The 26,851-nt window shown below is 39.9% G+C and overlaps 1 protein-coding gene and 1 long non-coding RNA gene across 2 annotated transcripts; both read right to left on the bottom strand.

Moving 5' to 3' along the window:
* Positions 1-16,047: 16,047 nt before the first annotated feature.
* On the bottom strand, positions 16,048-18,108 carry LOC134302905 (zinc finger protein 239-like). Its single transcript, XM_062988160.1, has 2 exons — positions 17,916-18,108; positions 16,048-17,224 (listed from the first exon to the last, which is right to left on the bottom strand). The coding sequence occupies exons 1-2, from the start codon at positions 18,106-18,108 to the stop codon at positions 16,434-16,436; spliced, it is 984 nt and encodes a 327-aa protein (XP_062844230.1). The 3' UTR covers positions 16,048-16,433.
* A 1,507-nt stretch (positions 18,109-19,615) lies between these two features.
* On the bottom strand, positions 19,616-25,390 carry LOC134336232 (uncharacterized). The gene is made up of 3 exons (XR_010015700.1): positions 25,340-25,390; positions 24,918-25,033; positions 19,616-19,702 (listed from the first exon to the last, which is right to left on the bottom strand). It is a non-coding gene; the product is annotated as an uncharacterized LOC134336232 (long non-coding RNA).
* Between the last annotated feature and the right edge of the window lie 1,461 nt (positions 25,391-26,851).

Here is a 26,851-nt window from a genome sequence, read left to right as displayed (position 1 = left end):
ACTGCAAAAGGTATAAGAAAGAAAGAACAGAGTTAGAGAAGCATGATGACATAGAGAAACTGCTTGGAAGAACGTCTAGGACTGACTGTAGTCCTCTCTAAAGCTACCTGAGAGATACAGGGCTAATGGAGGTTTATTACTGCTGAGCTGCTGTTCAACTCCAGTCCAGTTGGTGGCGCTGGTGCGTCTTAAGTTGTTCTGCCAACCGCCATTAAACATCATCAGAAGAACAAGAAGCTGCTGTGTTTATACTGTAGAGCCTCATCTGTAAGTAAAATATGTATTTAATCAGGGCTCTCAAGTTTGCTTGGAGTGAGATTGGGGGGGGGGGGGGGGGGTTTGTTTGACAGGTTTATAGTTAAAGTTAAAAGTATTAGTACAGCACTGTTGTTATTGGGAGTGGATGGTAAACTAGATTTAACATCAGAAAGGTTCTGCTGTAAAGTTGGTTTTATATTCGCATATTCGGATTTCTTAATTCCACAGCTTTTAAAAGATGAATCCAAAAAGGCTCATCTGTGTAACTGCTCACTGTTGGTAATCAAGACAATCAACTACATCTCAGTTTACTACAGTAATAGATGCTTAAACATGTAAACAATACATCATTACTTTCACTGTGAGCTGTAACCGCTGTGAGAGCTCAGAGAATCTAAACACAGAAACAGCAGCAGATAGAGATCACAGGGGTCTGAGCACTAAATACATTTATTATTGTTTTAGGAAATACTTTTAATAGCTTTTTAACAGCTCATCACTTAGAATTATGATAGAATAAATAGACAGGCTTTACACAATATGTACACCTCTCAGACTACATGTTATTAGTTTATTGTTGTGAGGTTTTGTAAAATGAAATCGTTTCAGTGGCTTTTGAATAAGTGTTCGGAAAAATAAGTGAATCAAATGGAACCAACATGACAAACATTACCTCTTAAACTGGCATCTTAATATCTGCCTTATTAAGCTGACAGAATTTAATAATAAAAAAATCAATACCTTCCAAACAGTTTTTCAAAACGCTCCACAAGTTGAACTTCAATTGTAAGCCAGAAGACAAACTACACCTGCTATATTAACACTGTCACCCTTTACTACATAGTAAAAACTGAGTTTTATGAAATAATTTCAATAGGTTTTAAAGTTTTCGTCATATTGCTGTAAAACAAGTTGTATTTTATCAAGTGTAACCAACATTACAGTTACATTTTCAGCATTTAGCAGACACCTTTATCCAAAGCGCCTTACATTACAGTTACAGTATATAGTCTGAGCAACTGAGGGTTAAGGGCCTTGCTCAAGGGCCCAACAGCAGCAACCTAGCAGTGGTGGGGCTTGAACCAGCAACCTTTGGATTAGTAGTCCTGTGCCTTAACCACTAGGCTACGGCTTGACATTACATACTACAACTCTTATACTGTCACTGTCATTCGACAGTGAGTGTCAGTATAAGAGTTGTAGTATGCAATTCTGGAGCAATACGACGAATACTTTAAAAGCTATTGAAGTTATAAAATAAAAATCAGTTTTTATTATGTAATAAAGGGTGACAGTGTCAGTATAAGAGTTGTAGTATGTAATGTGGGTTACACTTGATAAAATACAACTTGTTTTGGAGCAATTTGATGAATATTTTAAAAGCTATGGAAGTTAATAATATGATGAATACTTAAAAAGCTATTGAAGTTATTAATATGATGAATACTTTAAAAGCTATTGAAGTTATTAAATAAAAATATGTTTTTATTATGTAATAAAGGGTAAAAGTGTCAGTATAAGAGTTGTAGTATGTAATGTGGGTTACACTTGTTAAAATACAACTCGTTTAAAAGTTATTTAAATTATTTAATACAATTTGTTATAAAAGATGACAGTCAATATAAGAGTTGTAGTATGTAAATGAGTATTTTTATAAAACACAGTTTGTTTTAGAGCAATTCAAAAGCTTTTCAAATAAATTCACAGAAATAAATGTACCACCAGAATTCAGCTCATGTTAAAGCTACCAGTTGTGTAGAAGGCAGATGTTCTTATACTGCTTATTATGGAGCAACACTGTCATTTGATGAAAAGACCAAATAAAAGATAAGCAATATATGTGGTGTAGCATAAGGGGTTGGAATTAAATACATATTGTTTTGAAGCAATATATTACCAACAAGATTGGAATTTTCACAAGAGTCTTTTATTACAGGCCTGCAGATGTTAAAATCACCAGGATAAGAGGTTTAGTAAGTCATATTTGAGCTACACTTGTGTTTTTACTGTGTATTGTAATCTGTAGACGGCCCCTCAGCACTCACTGTGCTCACGGCTGCATGTACTGTAGAACACAACATGCTGTGTGGATTTCAGAAGACAAACATTTGTGAAGTAAATTAAAGTTGTAGCTGCTTGTCTTGGATGTCAACAACAATCATTTGCTATTATTAAGCCTATAGCACACACTGTTCAAAAGCTATTAAAGAAAGAAATCCGAATATGCGAATAAGAAACCAACTTTACCGCAGTCAGAAAGGTCTGAACTAAACTTCTGTAAACAGATTCTGTAATTTGTCATTAATCCAAACGTAAGAATCTGTGATTTCTTCCAAGTTACAAAAACACATTTCTTATGTTTAGGCTGATTCATGTATTTTGGAAATCTTTGATTGAACCAGTTTTAAATTCGACTTAATAATTTAACTTTGGGCCACAAAACTCCATCAAACTTTTTCTGCCTGATGCTGCTCAGTCCCACAATAGTTTCAACATTTTCACCCTGTTTACATCCTCACAGCATAAAAAATAGGCAGTTAAAACAGTCTGAAAGAATTTCCCCTTAATGAGGAGTAAAATAATCTATCTATCGATCTATCTATTGATCTATCTATCTTTATGTTTATATGTCTGTCTGTCTGTCTATCAGATTTTTAATAATGATTTCATCAGAAGAGGGACACGTCGCCCCCATGGATCCACAAAATGAAGGATTCCAGAAACTAATAAAAAAGGAGGAAGAAGATGAAAGTTACTTTTGTAAGTAAATGTGGAGCAATATGACACTCTTCCACCAGACAGTATGGTACAGTACAGTGTGGTTAGTATTGGGGTCACTAATCAGTAAAACTAATAAGAGAATGTGGATAGTGGGATTAGAACCTGTACCATTGTTAGAACATCAAGTGAGCCTCCAAACAGATTAGTGAACCATTTTTACCAAGACTCACCAGCAAGGACTGGAACAGTCCTTCATATGTTAAATATTATCGGAAATATTTTGATGATAATCAGGCACTAAAAACAGCATGGGGTCAGTGAGGCAATAGCCATTAAAACATGAACCATCCACAAAGATGTGTATTCCCTATTGCAGAGGAGTAGATGACAATTCTGGCCTAATACTAGTAGATTCATGAATAATAGCCAAACAGTTGTGGTCAGGGTCTGGAGCAGGGGGTCCTGAAGCATTTGAGCAGGAGAAGTGGCAGAGGACAGCAGTTTAATGGTAAGATTTTCTGTGCTACACAGAATAACTTCATAGCCTGATCTACGTTGTGCAGTCATATGTTGTGTTCATATGTTTTGGAAAATATGAATCACCTGATATGGTGTGTGCAGAATGAGTGGGTAGGATAGAACTATTTCCTGTGAGTCCTGTACCACCGTAGCACAAGCCGCAGTAGCCCTGAGACAGGCTGGCATTCCCTGGATCACTTTATCCAAGACTTTGGATAGATATGTCACAGGTCTCAAACCTGGTCCACCATGTTCTTATGCCAACACAACAGAAGCAGATGAGTTATATTTCGATACATAGAAATGGTAAGGGAAATCATACCTGGGCAATCCCAGAGCTGGAGCACAGCAGAGAGCTGACTTAAAAACCTGGGATGCTGCCGTTTCTTCCCCTAGTCCACTCTACCTTGGCAGAAAGATCAGTAGAGAAGCATCCATCACGTAGAATGTGCATCAGGAACTCACTGCTTAAAGTAATTCACCAGTCCCAGAAAACTGAGCATTGCACGTACAGTCTTTAGCTTAGGGATGTTGCTGATAAGTCGTTCTTGCATTGTAGAGACTTCTACAGCCTTTGTTGAGAGTAAAGCCAAGATATTGAACAGAGTCTTTTTGATACTGTAGTTTGTGCAGTGATACCTTAAATCCACTTAGTGCTAGCTCTTGAAGGAGAAGTAGGAATGCTCTCGGTGGCAGGTGTCTTCATCTTTGGCAGCAACCAGCAGGTCGTCAGCATAGGTGATAAGTGTAGAGCCCACAGGTGAGAGAAGGACTTCAAAAGCATGTCTGACCACAGCAGAGAAAATTGCTGGACTATCAATGAATCCTTGTGGCATTCGGGATTTTTTAAAGGTAAAAGCAAATATAGGTTGTGTGTCAACGACTGTTTACCATTGGTAAGAGGCAGATATACAGGTAGATGTAAGTATTAGGACTACATCTGCCTTTAAAACTGGGCAGAAACAGTGGGATCAATGATGCCCTAAGCTAACAATGATAAGACGAAAGGTTGTATTTCGTTCTCCTTATCAGCAGACAGGCTCCCGTGTCTTCAGATGTGCTTGGTAAGGATTACACAGAATAAGGCCTTGTTCTTGTGGGTGACCAACAACGAAATAGTAACTGAGGACAGGAGTTCAGGGATAGCAAAAGAAGAAAGAGCATAAGAGCACTGTACATCCTGTGACTGTGGATGATCGTCTGAATCAAAGAAAACACAAGCCTCAGAATTAAAGCCATAAAAAAAAAAAAACACTTTGGTTCTAACAGGTTTCAGCAGATTTGTGTTCTTGGACTGTTGTTTACTAAAACTTGACTTGAGAAATGAAATGTTTACTATGGAAGCACTTCTGTAAGTGGCTCTGGATAAGAGTGTCTGCTAAATGCAGAAAATGTAAATGTAAAGGAAATAGTGATGCCAAATTTATGCATTAAATCGACAAATTAAAAAATGCCCGCATTCTCCACCATTTGTTAGAACACCAGGTTCTTTTTAAAGATGATTCTTGCTGCTCAGATCTTCTACTCCAGTGTCATTTACTGAATATGAGAAAAGCGGTCCTGAAAATCTTAATTCCACACTGGGAAGTACTCATCACACACAGACAGTCAGAGTAAAACTTCCAGTTTATTCTATGAAACGGGCTGTTATGTATAGCTGGTGTAGTACATGAGAAATGTGAGCCTATTTCTAAACTTGGTTACATTTTAATGGTTGGGCTTAAAGACAATTATTTATGAGGATAGCCTAGAGCCAAATGGTTATGGTACTGGGGTTGGTGGGGACATAAAACCTGTTTACACAGGTGCTGTGGTTAACTATTGCTAGAATGGGTCACATCAGTTGAAGTAAGGACAAGTGACCAAAAGTTTTTGGACATCTTCATAATCTGTCTATCAACCAAACTGTCCTGTGGAGAAGTGTTGATACACTCCAGTCTGGATTAAATCTAAGTAGTATTTATTTGTGGTAACCAAACCCACAACCTTCAGTTTCCTCTAGTTGTTGAGTTTCTTCTTCACATATTGATTTTGATGATGGAATTTCAGATGAAGGAACCTCAGTCCCTGTGGAACACGTCACCTCTGAGGAACATCTCACCCCAGAGGACCAACAGTGTGGAGGTTTCCAGATGAAGCCTGTGAAGAAGGAAGAAGCTGAAGATAAAGATGAACTCAGTAAGATATTTGTATTGAATAGAATCAGAGGCACCTGGGATGAAGCATCATACAGTGAAAGCTTGTATTGTGCTCATGCAGATCAGTGTGAACAGGAAATGATGAATGCAGGATGAATCACGTTACAGGACTTTAGCATCGGATCTCAGTTTAACATTTACTAACAATCTTTATTATTTATAATGTTATAAATGTATTTTATTATTTATAATGTTATAAATGTAGTTTATTATTTATAATGTTATAAATGTAGTTTATTATTTATAATGTTATAAATGTATTTGATTATTTTCTGCTTCAGAACTGAACAAGGATTTCTCCTGCTCCTCGTGTCCACGTTCCTTTACAACCCAAAATCACCTCCACAATCACATCAGGAGCTGCAACCATGATAAATATGATGCGCTGGTGAAGATTAAGACTGAACGTGAGAATCTGACGCCCACCAGAAGCTCCAGTAATCAGCAAACGTCCTCTGGTACTGTCAGCATTAACACCTCTCTCAGTCACACACAGGAAGAAGGAAACGTCTGCTCACAGTGTGGGAAGAGCTTCAGGTTCCCGAGTGATCTCAAGATACACCAGCGCATTCACACTGGAGAGAAACCATATCAGTGCTCTCAGTGTGGGAAGAGTTTTAATCAACAGGGTCATCTCAACATACACCAGCGCATTCACACTGGAGAGAAACCGTATCAGTGCCCACACTGTGAAAAGAGTTTTAATACACAGAGCAATCTGAAAATACACCAGCGCATTCACACTGGGGAGAAACCATATCAGTGCTCACAGTGTGGAAAGAGTTTTAATCAACAGGGTAGTCTCAAAATACACCAGCACATTCACACTGGAAAGAAACCTTATCAGTCTCTAAAAATCACCAGTGTGGGGCAATGCCTTTCTCAGCCCCACCATCGGGGTAATTCCTCTAATCCGGTGCCTTTTGTGTCCCCAGTACTGATCATTGTAAATACATTTTAAACACAGTTTATTTTCTTTATGAGTTTGATGTTATTGCTGATTATAAGAGTTTTTCACACGTCCCTCAAGTTGCCGTCCACCCTGTTATCTCTTACTACTGTCTCTTAAAATAAAGAGCTGTTTTACATCATTTCCTGGAGCTCACATGATCTTTCTGGAGGGAAAACAACTGTGGAAGATGAGCGGCTTATTAAACTCCTCATTTTAATGTTGTTTTTTCCACATTTTATCTTAAAAGTCTTATATGGTCAACCATCACATGTCCACCATGTTATGGGATATATGATAAAAAGCAAAACGATTTGATCATTTTAAAAATAATCACACTAAAAAGCTGAGAATTCTTTGTCTGAATTCACTTTTATGCTAGCATGGTTTTGCTCACTCGCTAGTTAATGGCTAATTTTATGTCAGAATGTCCACCCTGTTACCACCTAATACGTAACAGGCTGGACGTCGCCGTGTATATGAGGTGCATGTGTGCTTGAGCTTGACCAATATTAGTGTGGAAAAGTATAACACGTCCTTTTTATAATAAAACATGAAAAACAAATAAAAACAGTCTTTCATTTTTTAAAGGTTTTAAGGTCCAAAAGTTTTACCCAACAGTGTAATCTAAAAAACACCAGCGCATTCACACTGGTGAGAAACCATATCAGTGTTTTCAGTCTGGGAAGAGTTCATCAGAATCATCAGGGTAATCTGAAAACCCACCAGCGCATTCACACCGGAGAGAAACCGTATCAGTGCTCGGTGTGGGAGAAGGTTTAGGTCTGGGAGAAGGTTTAGGTTTAGGTGTGTGTGTGTGTGTGATTAAGCAGTCCTTCACAGTTCCATCGTGTTTATACCGAGTTCCCGTCAGCGCTTCGCCTCTCCGGCGACTCTCCTTCCAATGGAATTCTGGGTAGGCGATGAGGGTCGAAGTTATTTCTCATACCTGCTGCACTTATGGTCTCTTCTGGCTGGTTGATGGTGCCTGTACAGAAACAGTGAGTGACTCTCGGTGTATGATACAGATCCCTATATGAACCTACCTTGTACCTGAAATGAAAAAAACAGGCTGTGTATGTGTCTGAGAGGGTGTGTGTTACTTACAGCCCTCCTCAGTCTGCAGCTGTAGAGGTGAAATATGACCAGATTATTGGATACGACCAGATAAAGAGAAAAATAAAAGATTTACAAGAGAAACTGTTCAGTGCTTAGAGTGTGGGGAGAGTTTTAATATACTGGGTAATCCCAAAATACACCAGCGCATTCACACTAGAAAAAAAAAAAAAAACATTTTACTGCTCATACTGTGGGAAGTGTTTTGCTTTTATCAACACCTAACTGTGACGTGTCATCTTGTACCAAATAAACTAACGCATTCCCAAAGTGGTCACTGAGAGTTTTTATTAACATAACAGTAATTGTAATGATTCTCTAATCATGTTGTTAGTTTAGTTATTTTTTCTAAATGAACCCACAGGCTCTGCCGTCAGGTGGCTCTGTGTTAGTGAGTGAGTGAGTGAGTGTATAAGTGAGTGAGTGTATAAGTGAATGTCTCTGAAATATGGACTGATGTTTTACCCAGCTGACTGTGGTTCTTCTGCCTCTCAAGGAACTGAACTTACATCTTAAACATGAGCAGGGACATGATAAATGATACATTTTCAGGGTACGACCAGTGCTTAAAAGCATTAGGCAGCAATGTTTGAAAATGTTTTCCAGTTGATAAACAAATCTGTTCCAAACTCTATGTGCTTGCTGGAGTGAGCGGGTTCTCATACAACTTTGAACTGTACACACGGCAGGAGATTCACAACCAAATCACTCCAGACATTGGATCTAGTGGAACCATTGCTCTCAGACTTGGATGGATCAGAACCTGTAAGGAGAGTAAGAAGGTGGTGCAGGAAGAAGAAACAAAAGGAACACATGAAATGCCCTAAAATTGTTGATGTATATAAGAAGCATATGGGTAGAGTGGATCTGCTCGATTCAATTCTTGGTCTGTACAGGATTCACTCAAGAAGCAAGAAATGGTTCTATAGAATTTTCACTCATTTGTTGGATTTGTTTGTTTATTAGGATTTTAATGTCATGTTTTACACTTTGGTTACATTCATGACAGGAACGGTAGTTACTCATTACACAAGATTCATCAGTTCACAAGGTTATATCAAACACAGTCATGGACAATTTAGTATCTCCAATTTACCTCACTTTGGACTGTGGGTGGAAACCGGAGCACCCGGAGGAAACCCACGCAGATACGGGGAGAACATGCAAACTCCACACAGAAAGAACCCGGACCGCCCCACCTGGGGATCGAACCCAGGACCTTCTTGCTGTGAGGCGACAGTGCTACCCACCGAGCCACCGTGCCGCCCGAATCACACACACTAGTTTTTTTCCCCCCTCTTTTTTGTTAAAGTGATAATCTAAGAATAAACTTATAATTTCTTAACTTTTATAAAGTACTTTAGGAGGGGAAACTACAACAGCGTTTATATTTGACTTTAAGAATAAATTAACTTTCCTTGTGTTAAAATGAGGGACAGTAAGGATAAAGTTACACGTTTGTATCAGTTTCACAAATAATATATATAACATTTCCCCCCCATTTTCCTCCTGATTTAGCGACTCAATTTTGTCTTTCACTGCTGAGAGATACCAGATTGCATCCGAGGAGAGCACGTCGCTGTACATGCCTCCTCCGACACGTGTACAGCCCTCCTCTTCTCACCCTTGCTTTCTGCACAGGCGTCTCTTCCACCAATCAGGGTCCTTACACAGCGTATGAAGACCCACCCACTCACACCTAGTCCGGCCCCCACCCTGCAGCTACGGTGGCCAATTAATATCTGCTGCAGGCACTGCCGATTATGCCTGCTAGATGGCGCCCAGCCGACTGGTGGCAACACCGAGTTTCGAACCAGGGCGTTCAGAAACTCTGTGCTGGTGTGCTAGCGAAATATCCTGCTGCGCCACCTGGGTGCCTAATATAGAACTGTTAATGGCAATGAAAAATGCTACAACAAATTCAAACAAATCATCAACATTTAATCTTTATTAAATAAAAGATGTTATTTGGCTCAGAAGCACTTTTAAAAGAATCTCGTCTCGAGACCCAGCAGAGCTCGGTGATACCGAGGTAATTTACATTTTCAGCATTTAGCAGACGCCTTTATCCAAAGCGACTTGCAGAACAATTACAGTATACAGTCTGAGCAATTGAGGGTTAAGGGCCTTGCTCAAGGACCCAACAGCAGCAACCTGGCAATGGTGGGGCTTGAACCAGCAACCTTCTGATCACTGGGCCAGTATCTTAACCACTAGGCTACAGCTGGCCCTAATGATAATGTCGCCTTGACCTCCGGATCAACTGGACCAGTATGCTCACATACTCCTTCATCTTCTTCTCCACCTGGAGAAAACAGCTCCTGCTGAACACCCTGTGTCATCATATCTACAGGAGTTGTGAGAACTCCATCAACCTACCAGCCACTATTTTCTTAATTCCTCTCTGTACCAGCTGTCTTGTTACCGGGATACTGAAGTGGGCAGCTATTGTAAGTAATTCATCTTTCTTACATAGTTCTAGCGGGTCAAGGCTAGGACTACTCAAAAACTGTTGCAGATGAAACAATGAAGAAGCCGTACTGTTAAACTACCAACAACCATTCTGTCCAACACCCACTTTACTACACCAGCCAAACAAACAACAACATCGATTCTGGACGAGCCCCCATATTTTACGACCCTCAGCTACGTCTAGGGAACTGGAGTCACAATCATGAGGCAGGTGTGGAAGGTGTGGTGGAGAGAGAGCTACAAGAACAACAAGAGACTCCAAACTGTGATGAACCATCACATGTATTGTAGTAAAAAAAAAACGTACCAAAAGGGACAATTCCACAAGCAAGTTACAAATTCAACAACAACAAAAAAAACTCCCACAAAAACCCAAATTTGGTGCTTCCCTAGGGACAACAGCTCTGGACGGCACCAACAAAAGAAACAAACAAAACCAAATCTATACAACCTAACCCTAAACCAGACAAACAACAGCATCCATCCCGGACGAGCCCCCATATGTTACGACCCTCAGCTACGTCTAGGGAACTGGAGTCGCAACCATGAGGCAGGTGTGGAAAGTGTGGTGGAGAGAGAGTAGGGATGTAACGATTCTCCACAATACAGTTAATAACCGATTCAAAAATTCCACCATTCAAATCGATTTGACATGTTAAATGAATCGATATTCACTTTAAACAGCAGAGGGTGCTGGCGATATACGCCTCGCCTTGATGACGTCACTGACACTATTTGCTATTGAAGTTATGAATATATTTTATTATGTAATAAAGGGTAAAAGTGTCAGTATAAGAGTTGTAGTATGTAATGTGGGTTACACTTGATAAAATACAACTTGTTTTGGAGCAATTTGATGCATATTTTAAAAGCTATTGAAGTTATAAATATTTCATCCTGTAAGACCGTATAAATCACTACCTGTGCAGAAACTGCTTCCTGTCATAGGGTGACAAATTACAACAGACTCACAATCAAAATAATCCAAAATTGGATCAGCAGGGGTTTTTATATAACCCCAGAAAGCAAGTTTTTCAGCCAAATTGGGCTTAATTCAAAATGGTTTTCCATAGTTTGTACCTACCTCAGAAATAAAAGGACATTTATTATTTAGATAAATAAAAGATAATAACAAATACAGGATTTTATTAGAAATAATAAAAGGAAACTTATCATAATTTGTCATAATTGTCATAATTTGTCTTCTTTCAGTTTTAAAAAAATCTGGGAAAAATCGTATCCTGAATCGCATCGCATCGTGGGTAGAGTGTATCGTTACATCCCTACAAGAGAGTCTAAAAGAACAAAAAAAATACATTAGCAGCGCCCGCCCTCTTGCACATAGAGGCACATAGAGGCAAGAGGGCGGGCGCGTCTAACCAAGACCTTCCTATGTGTTGGAAATGTAGAAACTGTTCCCAAACTAACCTGCCTGTTGCCCTAAGGGTTGGTCTAAAAATCATTATATGAACCTCACACTGATATCAAACAGACTATCAGTTAACTGTCTCTTTAAAAAAACAACAACAGACACATAACAAATGTAGAAGAGAGGACAGTTACAGTGTATCACAAAAGTGAGTACACCCCTCACATTTCTGCAGATATTTAAGTATATCTTTTCATGGGACAACACTGACAAAATGACACTTTGACACAATGAAAAGTAGTCTGTGTGCAGCTTATATAACAGTGTAAATTTATTCTTCCCTCAAAATAACTCAATATACAGCCATTAATGTCTAAACCACCGGCAACAAAAGTGAGTACACCCCTTAGTGAAAGTTCCTGAAGTGTCAATATTTTGTGTGGCCACCATTATTTCCCAGAACTGCCTTAACTCTCCTGGGCATGGAGTTTACCAGAGCTTCACAGGTTGCCACTGGAATGCTTTTCCACTCCTCCATGACGACATCACGGAGCTGGCGGATATTCGAGACTTTGCGCTCCTCCACCTTCCGCTTGAGGATGCCCCAAAGATGTTCTATTGGGTTTAGGTCTGGAGACATGCTTGGCCAGTCCATCACCTTTACCCTCAGCCTCTTCAATAAAGCAGTGGTCGTCTTAGAGGTGTGTTTGGGGTCATTATCATGCTGGAACACTGCCCTGCGACCCAGTTTCCGGAGGGAGGGGATCATGCTCTGCTTCAGTATTTCACAGTACATATTGGAGTTCATGTGTCCCTCAATGAAATGTAACTCCCCAACACCTGCTGCACTCATGCAGCCCCAGACCATGGCATTCCCACCACCATGCTTGACTGTAGGCATGACACACTTATCTTTGTACTCCTCACCTGATTGCCGCCACACTTGCTTGAGACCATCTGAACCAAACAAATTAATCTTGGTCTCATCAGACCATAGGACATGGTTCCAGTAATCCATGTCCTTTGTTGACATGTCTTCAGCAAACTGTTTGCAGGCTTTCTTGTGTAGAGACTTCAGAAGAGGCTTCCTTCTGGGGTGACAGCCATGCAGACCAATTTGATGTAGTGTGCGGCGTATGGTCTGAGCACTGACAGGCTGACCCCCCACCTTTTCAATCTCTGCAGCAATGCTGACAGCACTCCTGCGCCTATCTTTCAAAGACAGCAGTTGGATGTGACGCTGAGCACGTGCACTCAGCTTCTTTGGAAGACCAACGCGAGGTCTGTTCTGAGTGGACCCTGCTCTTTTAAAACGCTGGATGATCTTGGCCACTGTGCTGCAGCTCAGTTTCAGGGTGTTGGCAATCTTCTTGTAGCCTTGGCCATCTTCATGTAGCGCAACAATTCGTCTTTTAAGATCCTCTGAGAGTTCTTTGCCATGAGGTGCCATGTTGGAACTTTCAGTGACCAGTATGAGAGAGTGTGAGAGCTGTACTACTAAATTGAACACACCTGCTCCCTATGCACACCTGAGACCTAGTAACACTAACAAATCACATGACATTTTGGAGGGAAAATGACAAGCAGTGCTCAATTTGGACATTTAGGGGTGTAGTCTCTTAAGGGTGTACTCACTTTTGTTGCCGGTGGTTTAGACATTAATGGCTGTATATTGAGTTATTTTGAGGGAAGAATAAATTTACACTGTTATATAAGCTGCACACAGACTACTTTTCATTGTGTCAAAGTGTCATTTTGTCAGTGTTGTCCCATGAAAAGATATACTTAAATATCTGCAGAAATGTGAGGGGTGTAATCACTTTTGTGATACACTGTATATTGCAGCTAGCATGATCTCAAAAGAAAGAACCCCAGCATCCAAACAGTCCTGAGTGGTGTCAGCCACTACCTCCATCTTGCCTCGGCAGGGTTTTAAAACCGAAGCTTCCACTGATGTCAGTCCTCCAGATTGGTCTTCCAAGTAGTACTTAGTCCACCAGTGGGAAAACAGCCATGGCAAACTGGAGCACAGGGAAGAGACACACGAAAGCACACAGGTGCCATAGCACGTAACACTGTCCAGTAAAACTCTTTCCAGATTCCTGAGAACTCCTGAGTGTGAGTTGGTAAGGGAGGTACTGGTATGCTATCGTGTTTTGCCAGTGCACCACCCAACTGCCCCGAACTGGTGCTTTTTAAGACTGATAAATTTTTTTATCCAGTGTGAATGTGCTGGCGGATATTGAGAGAATTCTGTCGGTTAAAACTCCTCCCACACTGTAGGCACTGATGTGGTTTCTCTCCAGTGTGAATGCGATGGTGTATTTTGAGACAACTCTGTTTATTAAAACTTTTTCCACACTGTGAGCACTGATGCGGTTTCCTCCCAGTGTGAATGCGCTGGTGAGTTTTGAGAGTAGCCGGTTGTTTAAAACTCTTCCCACACCGCAAGCACTGATGTGGTTTCTCTATAGTGTGAATGCGCTGGTGTCTTTCAAGACAACTCTGTTTATTAAAACTCTTCCCACACTGTGAACACTGATATGGTTTTTCTCCAGTGTGAATGTGCTGGTGTACTTTTGAGATGACATTTATGATTAAAACTTTTTTCATACTGTACTGTACCATACTGTACAGTACCTCACTGTACTGTACCACACTGTACTGTACCATACTGTACTGTACCTCACTGTACTGTACCACACTGTACTGTACCACACTGTACTGTACCATACTGTACTGTACCACACTATAGAGCTACAGGAGCGACGTGTCTCTCTTCTGCTGACTGCATCACTAAACATCTGATAAATGGATGGATAAACAACATGTAAACAAAGCTCAAAGGTTAACGTTTAAACCACATAAGTTCCGATCAATTGATTCATTTGTAGGATCCGTTTAAATGAATCGGTTCATCAGTACTGAATCATATGTGATGCTAACAGTTAGCGGAGCAGCTAGCAGCCTGTGTGTTTAAATGAGACGTTAAAGCTCCTCAAATCCTCACAGTGATGTTTTATTATTAACTTTGGTTTAATTATTAATAAGAATGTAGCTAATAGTTAAAGTTTAATTAAACATAAACATTTCACCTACAGATGATTACACACGCGAGACAGATGTACAGTCTAGGGTTTTAGCAACATCGTCATGCACTAGAGAAACTGAGAATATGCACACAAGCAGAATTAATAGAAGCACCTCAAAATACCACAGCATGGAATACAGTTAATATGAATGAGATACCAAACTATCTGGACAAATAGTTTTTGGACTGTCTCTTAAGTGAGAACAAACAAAACACATACAGAAACACTTATATTTATCACTTTGGGTTTCACACAGCCACCAGATGTGTTTTTACTCTAAAGCAAAACATGTGTTGGCAACCAGCTGATGTTAAAAGTGATTTACACACAGCTGCTATTTTATCCTCCTATCAGAGTGAGCTCTCTAAAGTTCCTTTCCCAGAGAGCTTATACTTCACTGGGGTGACAACACAGTAATGCATATACACCGATCAGCCATAACATTCAAACCACCTCCTTGTTTCTACAACATCCTTCTTGGGTGGCCTGGAGAATAATTCGAATAAATAGGATTTACACAAATCATACAAACACAAAAGTAATTAAACTAAAAGTTATAACTAGTGTTACGACGAATCTTTTTGTCGAGAGGCTCTGAAGAAGCAGTCGGAGAATCCAGAAAGTACTCTTCAAAAACACTTTATTAAGTGAAAGAAATGATCTGTGAATATATGTCAGAGCTAAGCCGATCGGCGTTCCTTTTCTCCTGCAATCAAGATGATCGCCAGCCAAAAAGACCCCGTGCGTCTGAGCGCGCGGTTTTTTTAAACTAAGCTAGGCTCCTCCTCCTTCACTGCTGGTGGAGCCAATGAAATGTGCTAAAAAAGCCCAGGGCTCCGCCCCTCCCCCCCCTACGGCAGACATCTGGAGGGTCCCTAACAAGGGATCACGGTAGGCGCCATTTTGAATGCACCTACCAGACAAAGAGCCACGTGGGGAAATGCCGTACAACTTCTCACATTGAATTTACGTTTTTTTATGTTCCGAAAATCCTAACAATAGCAATAATAATGTGAGTTTTTCATTATTCAGTTCAGTCTGTGATAAAGTCTGTAGTGAGTTCTTGACATTCTTGGTGCAAACATGCCAGGTTACCGTCACATCCGGCAGGAGCAGCATTGTTGGCACGGCAGTCTCGACTTGATTCCTCAAGCTCGGGTGGATAGGAAAAGAGACTGACACCAGGCTGGAGATGACTTTTTCTGGTGCGTGAATGCTGGAGGTTGGTGGTGAGTTTCTAAAATTGTGTGATTTCCAAAAATCTTCCCACAATAACTTGAAGTGAAAATAATAATAAAAAATAACTATTTTGTAGCCACATTTATAGAGAAGTGATAAAAAATCATTAACATATTTGAAAGACATCAAATAATTCTTTATTGGAAATAAAAAATATCACATTAATTTATTACCACTACAATCATATGAAATCACTATAAACCTGCGACATTACTATTGTATATTTAATGCAAAAATTAATGAAAGAAAAGAAAAGGAGCAGCATCAGTTCATATGACGACACACTGAGAGAAACCAGATGACAGTTGCTCCCCTTAACCGGTCTCCTCACACCTTTTTGGTAATTGAAATGACCCCTTCTGGTTGATCCCCTCATCCTGTATCTTCTATAACCACCAGCATCCTTTTGTCTCTATCACACTTCCTCAAACTTCGTTCTTTAGACCTTCGTCATCTCCTCTTCATTCTCCTCCTTTTCCTCTTACTTCCCAAAAGTATGCCTATTCAGACACAAGCTGCGCCCCTCTCAATTTCTCTCCAGTGTGAATGCGCTGGTGATTTTTGAAATGAATCTGTTTATTAAAAATCTTTCCACACTGTGAGCACTTGTACAGTTTCTCTCCAGTGTGAATGCGCTGGTGGGTTTTGAGATTACTCTGATAATTAAAACTCTTTCCACACTGTGAGCACTGATACGGTTTCTCTCCAGTGTGAATGCGCTGGTGTATTTTGAGATAACCTTGAGTACTGAAACTCTTCCCACACTGTGAGCACTGATACGGCTTCTCTCCGGTGTGAATGCGCTGGTGTACTTTAAAATGACTCTGACTGTTAAAACTCCTCCCACACTGTGAGCACTTATACAGTTTCTCTCCAGTGTGAATGCGCTGGTGGGTTTTGAGATTACTCTGATAATTAAAACTCTTTCCACACTGTGAGCACTGATACGGTTTCTCTCCAGTGTGAATACGCTGGTGATTTTTGAGACCACTCTGCCGATTAAAACTCTTCCCACACTGTGAGCACTGATACGGTTTCTCTCCAGTGTGAATGCGCTGGTGTATTCTGAGATCACTCTGGAACCTAAAGCTCTTCCCACACTGTGAGCACTGATACGGTTTCTCTCCAGTGTGAATGCGCTGGTGTATTCTGAGATCACTCTGGAACCTGAAGCACTTCCCACACTGTGAGCACTGATACGGTTTCTCTCCAGTGTGAATGCGCTGGTGTTTTTTGAGATCATTCTTGAACCTGAAGCTCTTCCCACACTGTGAGCAGACGTTTCCTTCTTCCTGTGTGGGACTGAGAGAGGTGTTAATGCTGACAGTACCAGAGGACGTTTGCTGATTACTGGAGCTTCTGGTGGGCGTCAGATCCTCATGTTCAGTCTTAATCTTCACCAGCGCATCATCATATTTATCATGGTTGCAGCTCTTGATGTGATTTTGGGTTGTAGAGAAACGTGGACACGAGGAGCAGGAGAAATCCTTGTTCAGTTCTGAAGCAGAAAATAATAAAATACATTTATAACATTATAAATAATAAAATACATTTATAACATTATAAATAATAAAATACATTTATAACAATATAAATAATAAAATACATTTATAACATTATAAATAATAAAGATTGTTAGTAAATGTTAAACTGAGATCCGATGCTAAAGTCCTATAACGTAATTCATCCTGCATTATTAATTTTCTACTTACATAAAAGTGATCAACTCAGTACAAACACTCACACTTACAACATGACTCTACATCAGACCCCCAACCGTCATAAAGGTGTTTATGTTTCACTGTGATTTATACCAGGACACAAGCTGTTACACAAGAAGAGCAGAACAGGGACGTAGATGGGCATCAACCCAGCAGCAGGACCGGTATCTGCTCCTTTGTGCGAGGAGGAACAGGAGGAGCACTGCCACAACCCTACAAAGCAGGGGGTCACACAAACCTCCATGTGATAGCCAATGGTACCCTGAATGCTGTTGGGTACCAAGATAAAATCCTTAGAGCCATTGTCAGACCTTATGCTGGTGCAGTGGGTCCTGGGTTCCTCCAGGTCCAGGATAATGCCCGGCCTCATGCGGCCAGAGTGTGTAGGCAGTTCCTGAACAACGAAGGCACTCATCAGAAGCCCAGATGTTGCTGGGAGTGCATACAGGCACATGGGGGCCAAACACACTACTGAGTAACATGATGAGTTGCCGTACTTAAATGACATCTACAGTTGTGGTGGACATTACTGGCACCCCTGAAAATTAATAGTAGTATTATTACTAGTGGTGGTAGTGGTAGTACTGGTAGTGGCAGCAATATTTATGTTTACATTTTTAGCATTTAGCAGACGCTTTTATCTTAAGCGACTTACACTACAGTTACAGTAAACAGTCTGAGCAATTGAGGGATAAGACCCTCTTTTAGTTTAGTTTAACTAACTATCAAACTAAGTAACTAACAAAGTTTTTTCTGCAGGTGACCTGGACATGCAGACCTGATTATGCAGCGTTGGTGTCTCTAACGTTTCTGTCTCTCTGCCTATTCCATCAGATAACCCAACACACCCATATCAGCCTGGTGATTTAGTGTTGGTGAAGTTTCTAAATCCTAGGAAGGTTGGAGAAGCTGCTTTTGGACCCCCTGCTGACTGGGGTCTTGACTGATTCACAGCCACAATGGATACATGCCGCATGTCTCAAGTGGTGCCCAAAAGACTCTTCGGCACCTTAGTGCCCCCACACAGCCTGCGGGACGTTCTGCGCACGCTGTTGAGACCAGGGACAAGAATACTGAGTTTTTTTTTTTATTTATTTCATATTTAGTACATACACATAACACATTCACCTACACAGTCTACACACATACAGTATATTCTTTTATTTTTAGATTGTTTTATCTGTATCTTTATTTTTTATCTGGACTTCATTTTTTTTTTGATTTTTTAACCTTATATACTCCCTGGAATGATAACTTGATAACTTTCCTTATTGTCATCCCTGCTTTGTGGATAAGCAGAGGAGAGCTTAAACCCTCTTCCTATATTAATGAAACCACGGGTAATGACTCCTTTAGAGTCTGTTTAAAAAGCCCACATTTGAAAAGATATAGGGTAACACCGCACGTGCTCTCTCCCTGCAAATGTACCACTTCTCCCACTCTAATACCTCATGCTGTTTTTTAATGCCTGATTATCATCAAAGTATTTCCAATATTATTCAACGTATGAAGGACTCTGTTTTTGTTCCAGTCCTTTCTAAAGACTCTTGGTTAATGGTTCACGAATCTGTTCGGAGGCCTTGATCCTCTCCTCCGTAATTCCGATTCTGCGAATCATACTATGTATTCTTCATTTGGACCCTGCTATCCTCATAAATAGTTTTGTTTATGCCCAACCATTACAATGTAACCAAGTTTAGAAATAGGCTCACATTTCTCATGTACTACACCAGCTATACATACCAGCCCGTTTCATAGAATAAACTGGAAGCTTTACTCTGACTGTCTGTGTGTGATGAGTACTTCCCAGTGGGGAATTAAGATTTTCAGGACTGCTTTTCTCATATTCAGCAAAACACAAGATCTGAGCAGCAAGATTTTCTTTGAAAAGAACTTGATGTTCTAACAAATACTAAATGAAAAATGTTATTGTGTGTCAAGAAAAAATATCTTACTGAGTTCATCTTTATCTTCAGGTTCTTCCTTCTTCACAGGCTTCATCTGGAAACCTCCACACTGTTGGTCCACAGGGATTAAAGATCCTCCACCTGAAATTCCATCAATATGTGAAGAAGAAACTCAACAGCTGGAGGAAACTGAAGGTTGTGGGTTTGGTTTAAGATTTAAAACTCAAATCCAGACTCGAGTGTATCAGCACAGGACAGTACAGTACAGGTTCTAATCCCACTATCCACATTCTCTTATTATTTCTACTGATTAGTGACTCCAATACTAACCATACTGTACTGTACCACACTGTACTGTACCATACTGTACTGTACCATACTGAACTGTACCACACTGTACTGTACCACACTGTACTGTACCATACTGTACTGTACCACACTGTACTGTACCACACTGTACTGTACCACACTGTACTGTACCATACTGTACTGTACCATACTGTACTGTACCACACTGTACTGTACCATACTGTACTGTACCATACTGTACTGTACCACACTGTACTGTACCATACTGTACTGTACCATACTGTACTGTACCATACTGAACTGTACCACACTGTACTGTACCACACTGTACTGTACCATACTGTACTGTACCATACTGTACTGTACCATACTGTACTGTACCACACTGTACTGTACCATACTGTACTGTACCATACTGTACTGTACCACACTGTACTGTACCACACTGTACTGTACCATACTGTACTGTACCATACTGTACTGTACCACACTGTACTGTACCATACTGTACTGTACCATACTGTACTGTACCATACTGAACTGTACCACACTGTACTGTACCATACTGTACTGTACCACACTGTACTGTACCATACTGTACTGTACCATACTGTACTGTACCATACTGAACTGTACCACACTGTACTGTACCATACTGTACTGTACCACACTGTACTGTACCACACTGTACTGTACCACACTGTACTGTACCATACTGTACTGTACCACACTGTACTGTACCATACTGTACTGTACCACACTGTACTGTACCATACTGTACTGTACCACACTGTACTGTACCATACTGTACTGTACCACACTGTACTGTACCACACCATACTGTACCACACTGTACTGTACCATACTGTACTGTACCACACTGTACTGTACCACACTGTACTGTACCATAATGTACTGTACCATACTGTACTGTACCATACTGTACTGTACTGTACCACACTGTACTGTACCATACTGTACTGTACCATAATGTACTGTACCATACTGTACTGTACCATACTGTACTGTACTGTACCACACTGTACTGTACCATACTGTACTGTACCACACTGTACTGTACCACACCATACTGTACCACACTGTACTGTACCATACTGTACTGTACCACACTGTACTGTACCACACTGTACTGTACCATAATGTACTGTACCATACTGTACTGTACCATACTGTACTGTACTGTACCACACTGTACTGTACCATACTGTACTGTACCATACTGTACTGTACCACACCATACTGTACCACACTGTACTGTACCATACTGGTACACTGGTACTATAATTATGTTAGGTTAGGTCTATTAGGTCTGTGCTTCCGGGTTGCAAGTACGCTGTGCGCGTTTGGCTGCCGCTTTGCTCCGGAGTTTTTTTAAATTTAATTTATTTTAGTTACTTTACTAGTTAGTTTTAAGTATTTTATTTTTGGTATTGTTTTTTAGTTTTAATATTAGTTGTCGCTGCTACTGTAAAATTGCAAGATCTGCTCTGGATAATTGTTACTGTCGGCTTGCTGTCTGCTGCACTACTAATGCTACACATAGACTGATTCCAGCCTAACACGAGCTCTCCCATTTCGCATTCCACCTGGCATTGACCTGCTCCAAACGAGTAAGTTTCTACTCCCTCGTATGTTGTAGAGTTAACGCGTTTGGTACGTCTTGGTAAGTGGATGAGAACTACTTTATCATGATGTATTCTCGTGGTTGTGATTTGTAGGCTAACGTGGTGATTTATAATGTGGCTGTGTGTCAGTAGTGTATTAGAATGAGCGTTAGTAAAGTGCTTGCTGTTGTAACTGTTGTCTGGTTGCTGGTGTCTATCAGTGAAACTCATCACTGTTTTAACTGTGACACCAAGGCTTTTCAGTCATTTAAAATGACCATCTCTTATACTGTTGATGAACTTCGGAAATTAAAACTGAACAGCAGAAACTACAGGCTTCCTCCTGCAGTATTCCAAAACTACTTAAGCTTGGGCATAGCTCGCCGTCCACGATATCTACATCGTGGCTCTCGTCACACTGCATCAACCCTGGACTATCCTGCAGCTGACACTGGAACTATTCCTCGCATTTTTAGCCGAAACCATCGCCGTCGTTTGATGACACAGCGCTCAGTGGATCATTCACTACTGCTAAAAGTCCCTCGCCTCTCTGAATTGTCTCTCTTATATGACTCTTCCTCAGATATACCCACAAAATTCATTTTATTTAATATTCGCTCCCTTAATAATAAAGCAGCTTTCATAGCCGAAGTCATCACGGATAACAACATTGACTTGCTTCTGATGACTGAAATTTGGCAGCAGCCAAATGAATACATGGCACTGAATGAAGCCACGCCTCCTGGCTTTCAGTATATTGATAAACCGCGTATTACTGGTCGGGGAGGTGGACTTGCTGTGATCTATCGTTCTACCTATAAGATTCATTCTGTACCTGTTCATTCATCATCATTTGAATCTATTGCTTTTAAAATTGCTGGGTCAAAGCCTACACTGGTCTTACTGGTTTATCGTCCGCCTAAGTCGAATACTGTGAATGAATTTTTGTCTGAATTTTCTGAAATACTAGCTTCACTCTCTCCCTTTTCCCCCTCACTGTTAGTGCTTGGTGACTTCAATATTCATATCGACTGTACTAAATGTGCTAATTCTGCTGATTTTCTTAACTTGTTACAGTGTTTTGATCTCACCCAACATGTTACCTCTGCCACCCATAATAAGGGTCATATTCTTGACCTTGTTTGTACCACTCCATGTGTTTCTCCTTCTAATCTGCACATTGTTGATTTACATATTTCTGATCATGGAGCAGTTCTATTTGAACTACCACTGTCTCGTCACTCTAAAAGAAATCTAAATCCACGTAGCATTACTTTTAGAAATTTTAGAAATGTTAGTCCTTCTGCTTTTATGAGTACTCTCGAACAATCACCATCTCCACAGTCTGTATCATCTCCTCAGGCTCTGGTTAACCATTACAACAGCATTGTCTCAGATGCCTTGGACTTGCATGCCCCTTCAAAAACACGGGTTATGAGCTTTCGTCACCCTGCCCCATGGTTTACTCCTGAGCTTAGGTTAATGAAGGCAAAAGGCCGTCAGCTTGAGCACCTCTACAGGAAAACTAAGCTGACAGTACACGCAGTTGCCTACAAAGACCACATCCTAATGTATAAAACTGCTCTTAACAAAGCAAAGACAGACTTTCATTCTTTAAGCATCACCAACTGTCAAAGTAATCCAAGAGCTTTATTTTCCATAATAAACAAACTTCTCCAGCCTGCAAATAGCTTTCCTTTGACCCCTTCACTTACTCTTTGTAATGACTTCTTAGTGTTTTTTAACGATAAGATAATAAACATTAACTCAGAATTCAAGTCTGGAAATGCGTCAGAACCTCTAGGGTCTTACCTAACAGTTACAAACTTTCTATCCTCCTTCTATCTTGTTGATGACACATTTGTAACTAAGCTTATTAAGGATGCCAGATCAACTACATGTGTTCTTGACCCATTGCCCACCCCCCTAGTTAAAGCATGTCAGACATCACTCTGTCATTTAATCGTCAATATTATTAATAGTTCTCTCACCACAGGTTCTGTTCCTTCAGGTTTAAAATTGTCATCCATTACACCAATCTTGAAGAAGCCAGGTCTTGCCCCTGATGACCTTAACAATTACCGCAGTTTGTATCCTTGGGTAATTTTAGATCTAGCACTTCATTTGTTTCTTATTGTGTCCCCCAGGGCTCAGTTCTGGGCCCACTCCTGTTTATAATTTATTTGCTTCCACTTGGTGATATTATCCGGCAATGCGGACTTCGGTTCCACTGCTATGCGGACGACACACAAATTTACATCTGCACAAAGCCTTCGGAAACATTGCCTCCTAACTCCTTGGTCAGCTGCTTGGAAGATATCAGGAAATGGATGGCTAATAACTTTCTCAAATTAAATAATAATAAATCAGAAGCTATCCTCATTGCATCCCCTTCCACTTTCAAAAAAATCAGTCAGCCCTCAATATCTATTCCAGGCTTCATCCAGTCCTCTGTAGCCCAGGTTCGCGACCTCGGTGTCATTATAGACTGCACACTCTCGTTGGAGGCCCACATCAATAACATAACAAAAACTGCTTTCTTTCATCTGAAAAATATAGCCAGACTGCGTTCATCTCTTCCTACCACTGTTGCTGAAACTCTAATACACGCTTTTATTACTTCTAGACTTGACTACTGCAACTCGGTTCTTATTGGGCTCCCTACCAAGAGTCTAAAAAAGCTCCAGTATGTTCAGAATGCAGCAGCAAGAGTTCTCACACGCACCAGATCATTCAAACACATAACCCCAAAGTTAAAAGAATTGCACTGGCTTCCGGTTCATTATCGCATTCAGTACAAGATTCTGCTATTGGTTTTTAAATGCTTGCATGGTTTGGCACCTGAATATCTATCAGTTCTGCTGTCCAGATACTGTCCCAATCGCTCCCTCCGGTCAGCTGATGCTCACTTGCTCTCAGTTCCAACTGTCAAACTACGCACGTATGGTGAAAGAGCATTCAGTGTTGTTGGTCCAAAGTTATGGAACTCAACCCCTCTGTATCTCCGTACGTGCACATCAGTAACCACTTTTAAGAGATACTTAAAAACATACCTGTTTGAAATTGCGTTTCAAACTTCAAGCCAATAAGCTATTTTGTTCTTATCTATTTACTTTTATACTATTTTATTTTACTTTTATTTTATCTTGTTTTATCTGGTGTACTTTTGTGGTGTACCTCTTGTCTGACTGTTACTGTCTGTTACTATACGAACTTTAAATTTTATCCTTTGTTTGATTTGAATTGTAAAGTGTCCTTGGGTTTCATGAAAGGCGCTTATAAAATAAAATTTATTATTATTATTATTATACTGTATCACACTATACTATACCTCACTGTACTGTACCATACTGTATCACACTATACTGCACTGTACCATACTATCTGGTGGAAAAGTGTCATATTGTTTCATATTTACTTACAGAAGTAACTTCCATCATCATCTTCCTCCTTCTTTATTATTTTTATCTGGAATCCTTCATGTTGTAGATCTACAGGAGCGACGTGTCTCTCTTCTGCTGACTGCATTATTAAAGACCTGATAAACGGATAAACAACATGTAAACAAAGCTAAAAGAACTTGACGCATTTTTTATAAAAATGTTAACGTTTAATAATGAATAAACCGAATCAGTTCCGATTTGCAGGATCGGTTTAAATGAATCGGTTCTTCAGTACTGAATCATGTGTGATGCTAACAGTTAGCGAAGCAGCTAATAGTTTGTGTGGTTAAATGAGAAGCTCCTCAAATCCTAACAGTGGGATTATATTATCATTAACTCTAGTTTTCTTATTAATTAGAATGTATTTATTTAGTTTACAAATAAATCACTATTTTACTTACAGACGATTCACTTTAGTACAAACACATCAGCTGCTTCAGCTTCTTCTTCTTCTTCCTGTTGTTTGAACTGAGGGCTTTGATCTACAACGTTCAGGTTTATTAGCGCCCCTAACGGACAGCAGTGTGAGAACCGATATTAACGCCACCTTCATTCATTCATCTTTACTAATCCTGATCAAGGTCGCGGTGCTCTTCATTATAAGTTACTATATTTAATCACCACCAAGCCTGTATGTCTTAAATAATGAATTATTTACTGTGTTAATGTTGTGGTTCATCCTGTAACAAACTCTAGATTAAACCCTGATAAATAATCCAGCCTAGAGAAGATCATGATGGTAACTGGATGGATTCATGCTGTTCTGAACAGAAGACCAAACTGGTGTCAGAAGTGGAATAACTCAAAAGAAACTCATGCAATGCTGGCGTGGCTACTGCACTTCTAGGTGGCACGATGGCTGGCAGTGCTAGAGGGGTACAAATGTGAGATTTCAGACATATTTATTATTTACTAAATTGTTTATTATTTTAATAATTTATTTAATAGTCACTCATTTAAATCGTGTGTTTGTAATTCAGAGTGGATCTGGAGTGGAATCAGAATGTTATGAGTTTAGTCTTTATGTGCTGCTAATGAATTTACATTTTCAGCATTTAGCAGATGCTTTTATCCAAAGCGAATTACAGTCTGAGCAATTGAGGGTTAAGGGCCTTGCTTAGGGGCCCAATAGTTGCAACCTGATAGGGTTTGAACCAGCAACCTTCTGCTTACTAGTCCAGTACCTTAACCGCTAGGCTACGACTGCCCCTGAATTGTAATATTCTTCTTTAATTTTAAAAGATAAAATCATTAATATCCTCTCATTCTGAATGGTTCCTCATCAGATCTGTGTGGCTGAATATTTTAGGATCACGATTAATCCACAACATGGATAATAAGAACAAAGAGAATGAAATGAATCACACATGAGCACACTGTGATCTGATTGTGATTTTATATTAATGTTCTTTATATAAACACCTTATAATTATCATTAATAATAAAGAATACATTATAAATACGTGCATTTTGTCAAGCTGTAAAAATCACCAAACATTAATAACATTTTAAATATCTACTATAATTCATTACCATTATATAAAGTTCCTATTATACACGACAGAGAAATCCGTCCTACTGAAACAGAACTAATCCCAACCTACATCTGATAGTAATACGAATCAAATATATTAGAATCAGATTCATCATCTCATCATTAAATGTAACACAGACATACTCATGCACCGTTACTCCTCGTTCCTCCCTTAAATGAATCTAGAAGCTTTAGAGGAACACACTTTAGACACCCAGCTTCAGAGGGTTACATATCATCACTACACAGTCGAGATAATCAGACTAACATCCTCATCTAAATCCTGTTAGAAATGATTAATAGATACGAGACCCAGTGTTCAGTACCAGTCCTGTGGAAACGTTCTACACAATCAGCTCCAGAAGTTTTGGCACCCTTC

Source organism: Trichomycterus rosablanca, chromosome 2 (assembly GCF_030014385.1).
Source record: "Trichomycterus rosablanca isolate fTriRos1 chromosome 2, fTriRos1.hap1, whole genome shotgun sequence".
NCBI lineage: Eukaryota > Metazoa > Chordata > Actinopteri > Siluriformes > Trichomycteridae > Trichomycterus > Trichomycterus rosablanca.
Note: the sequence above shows the minus strand (reverse complement) of the source record. Positions and strands in the feature narration are given on the sequence as shown.

Bases quoted from the DNA above. Each gene is read 5' to 3' on its own strand.
- LOC134302905 (XM_062988160.1), bottom strand. From the start codon at position 18,108: ATGTGCCTGTATGCACTCCCAGCAACATCTGGGCTTCTGATGAGTGCC. The intron at 17,225-17,915 runs GTACCATTGGCT...GTCCCACACAGG, and splicing joins GGTACCCAACAGCATTCAGG to AAGAAGGAAACGTCTGCTCA.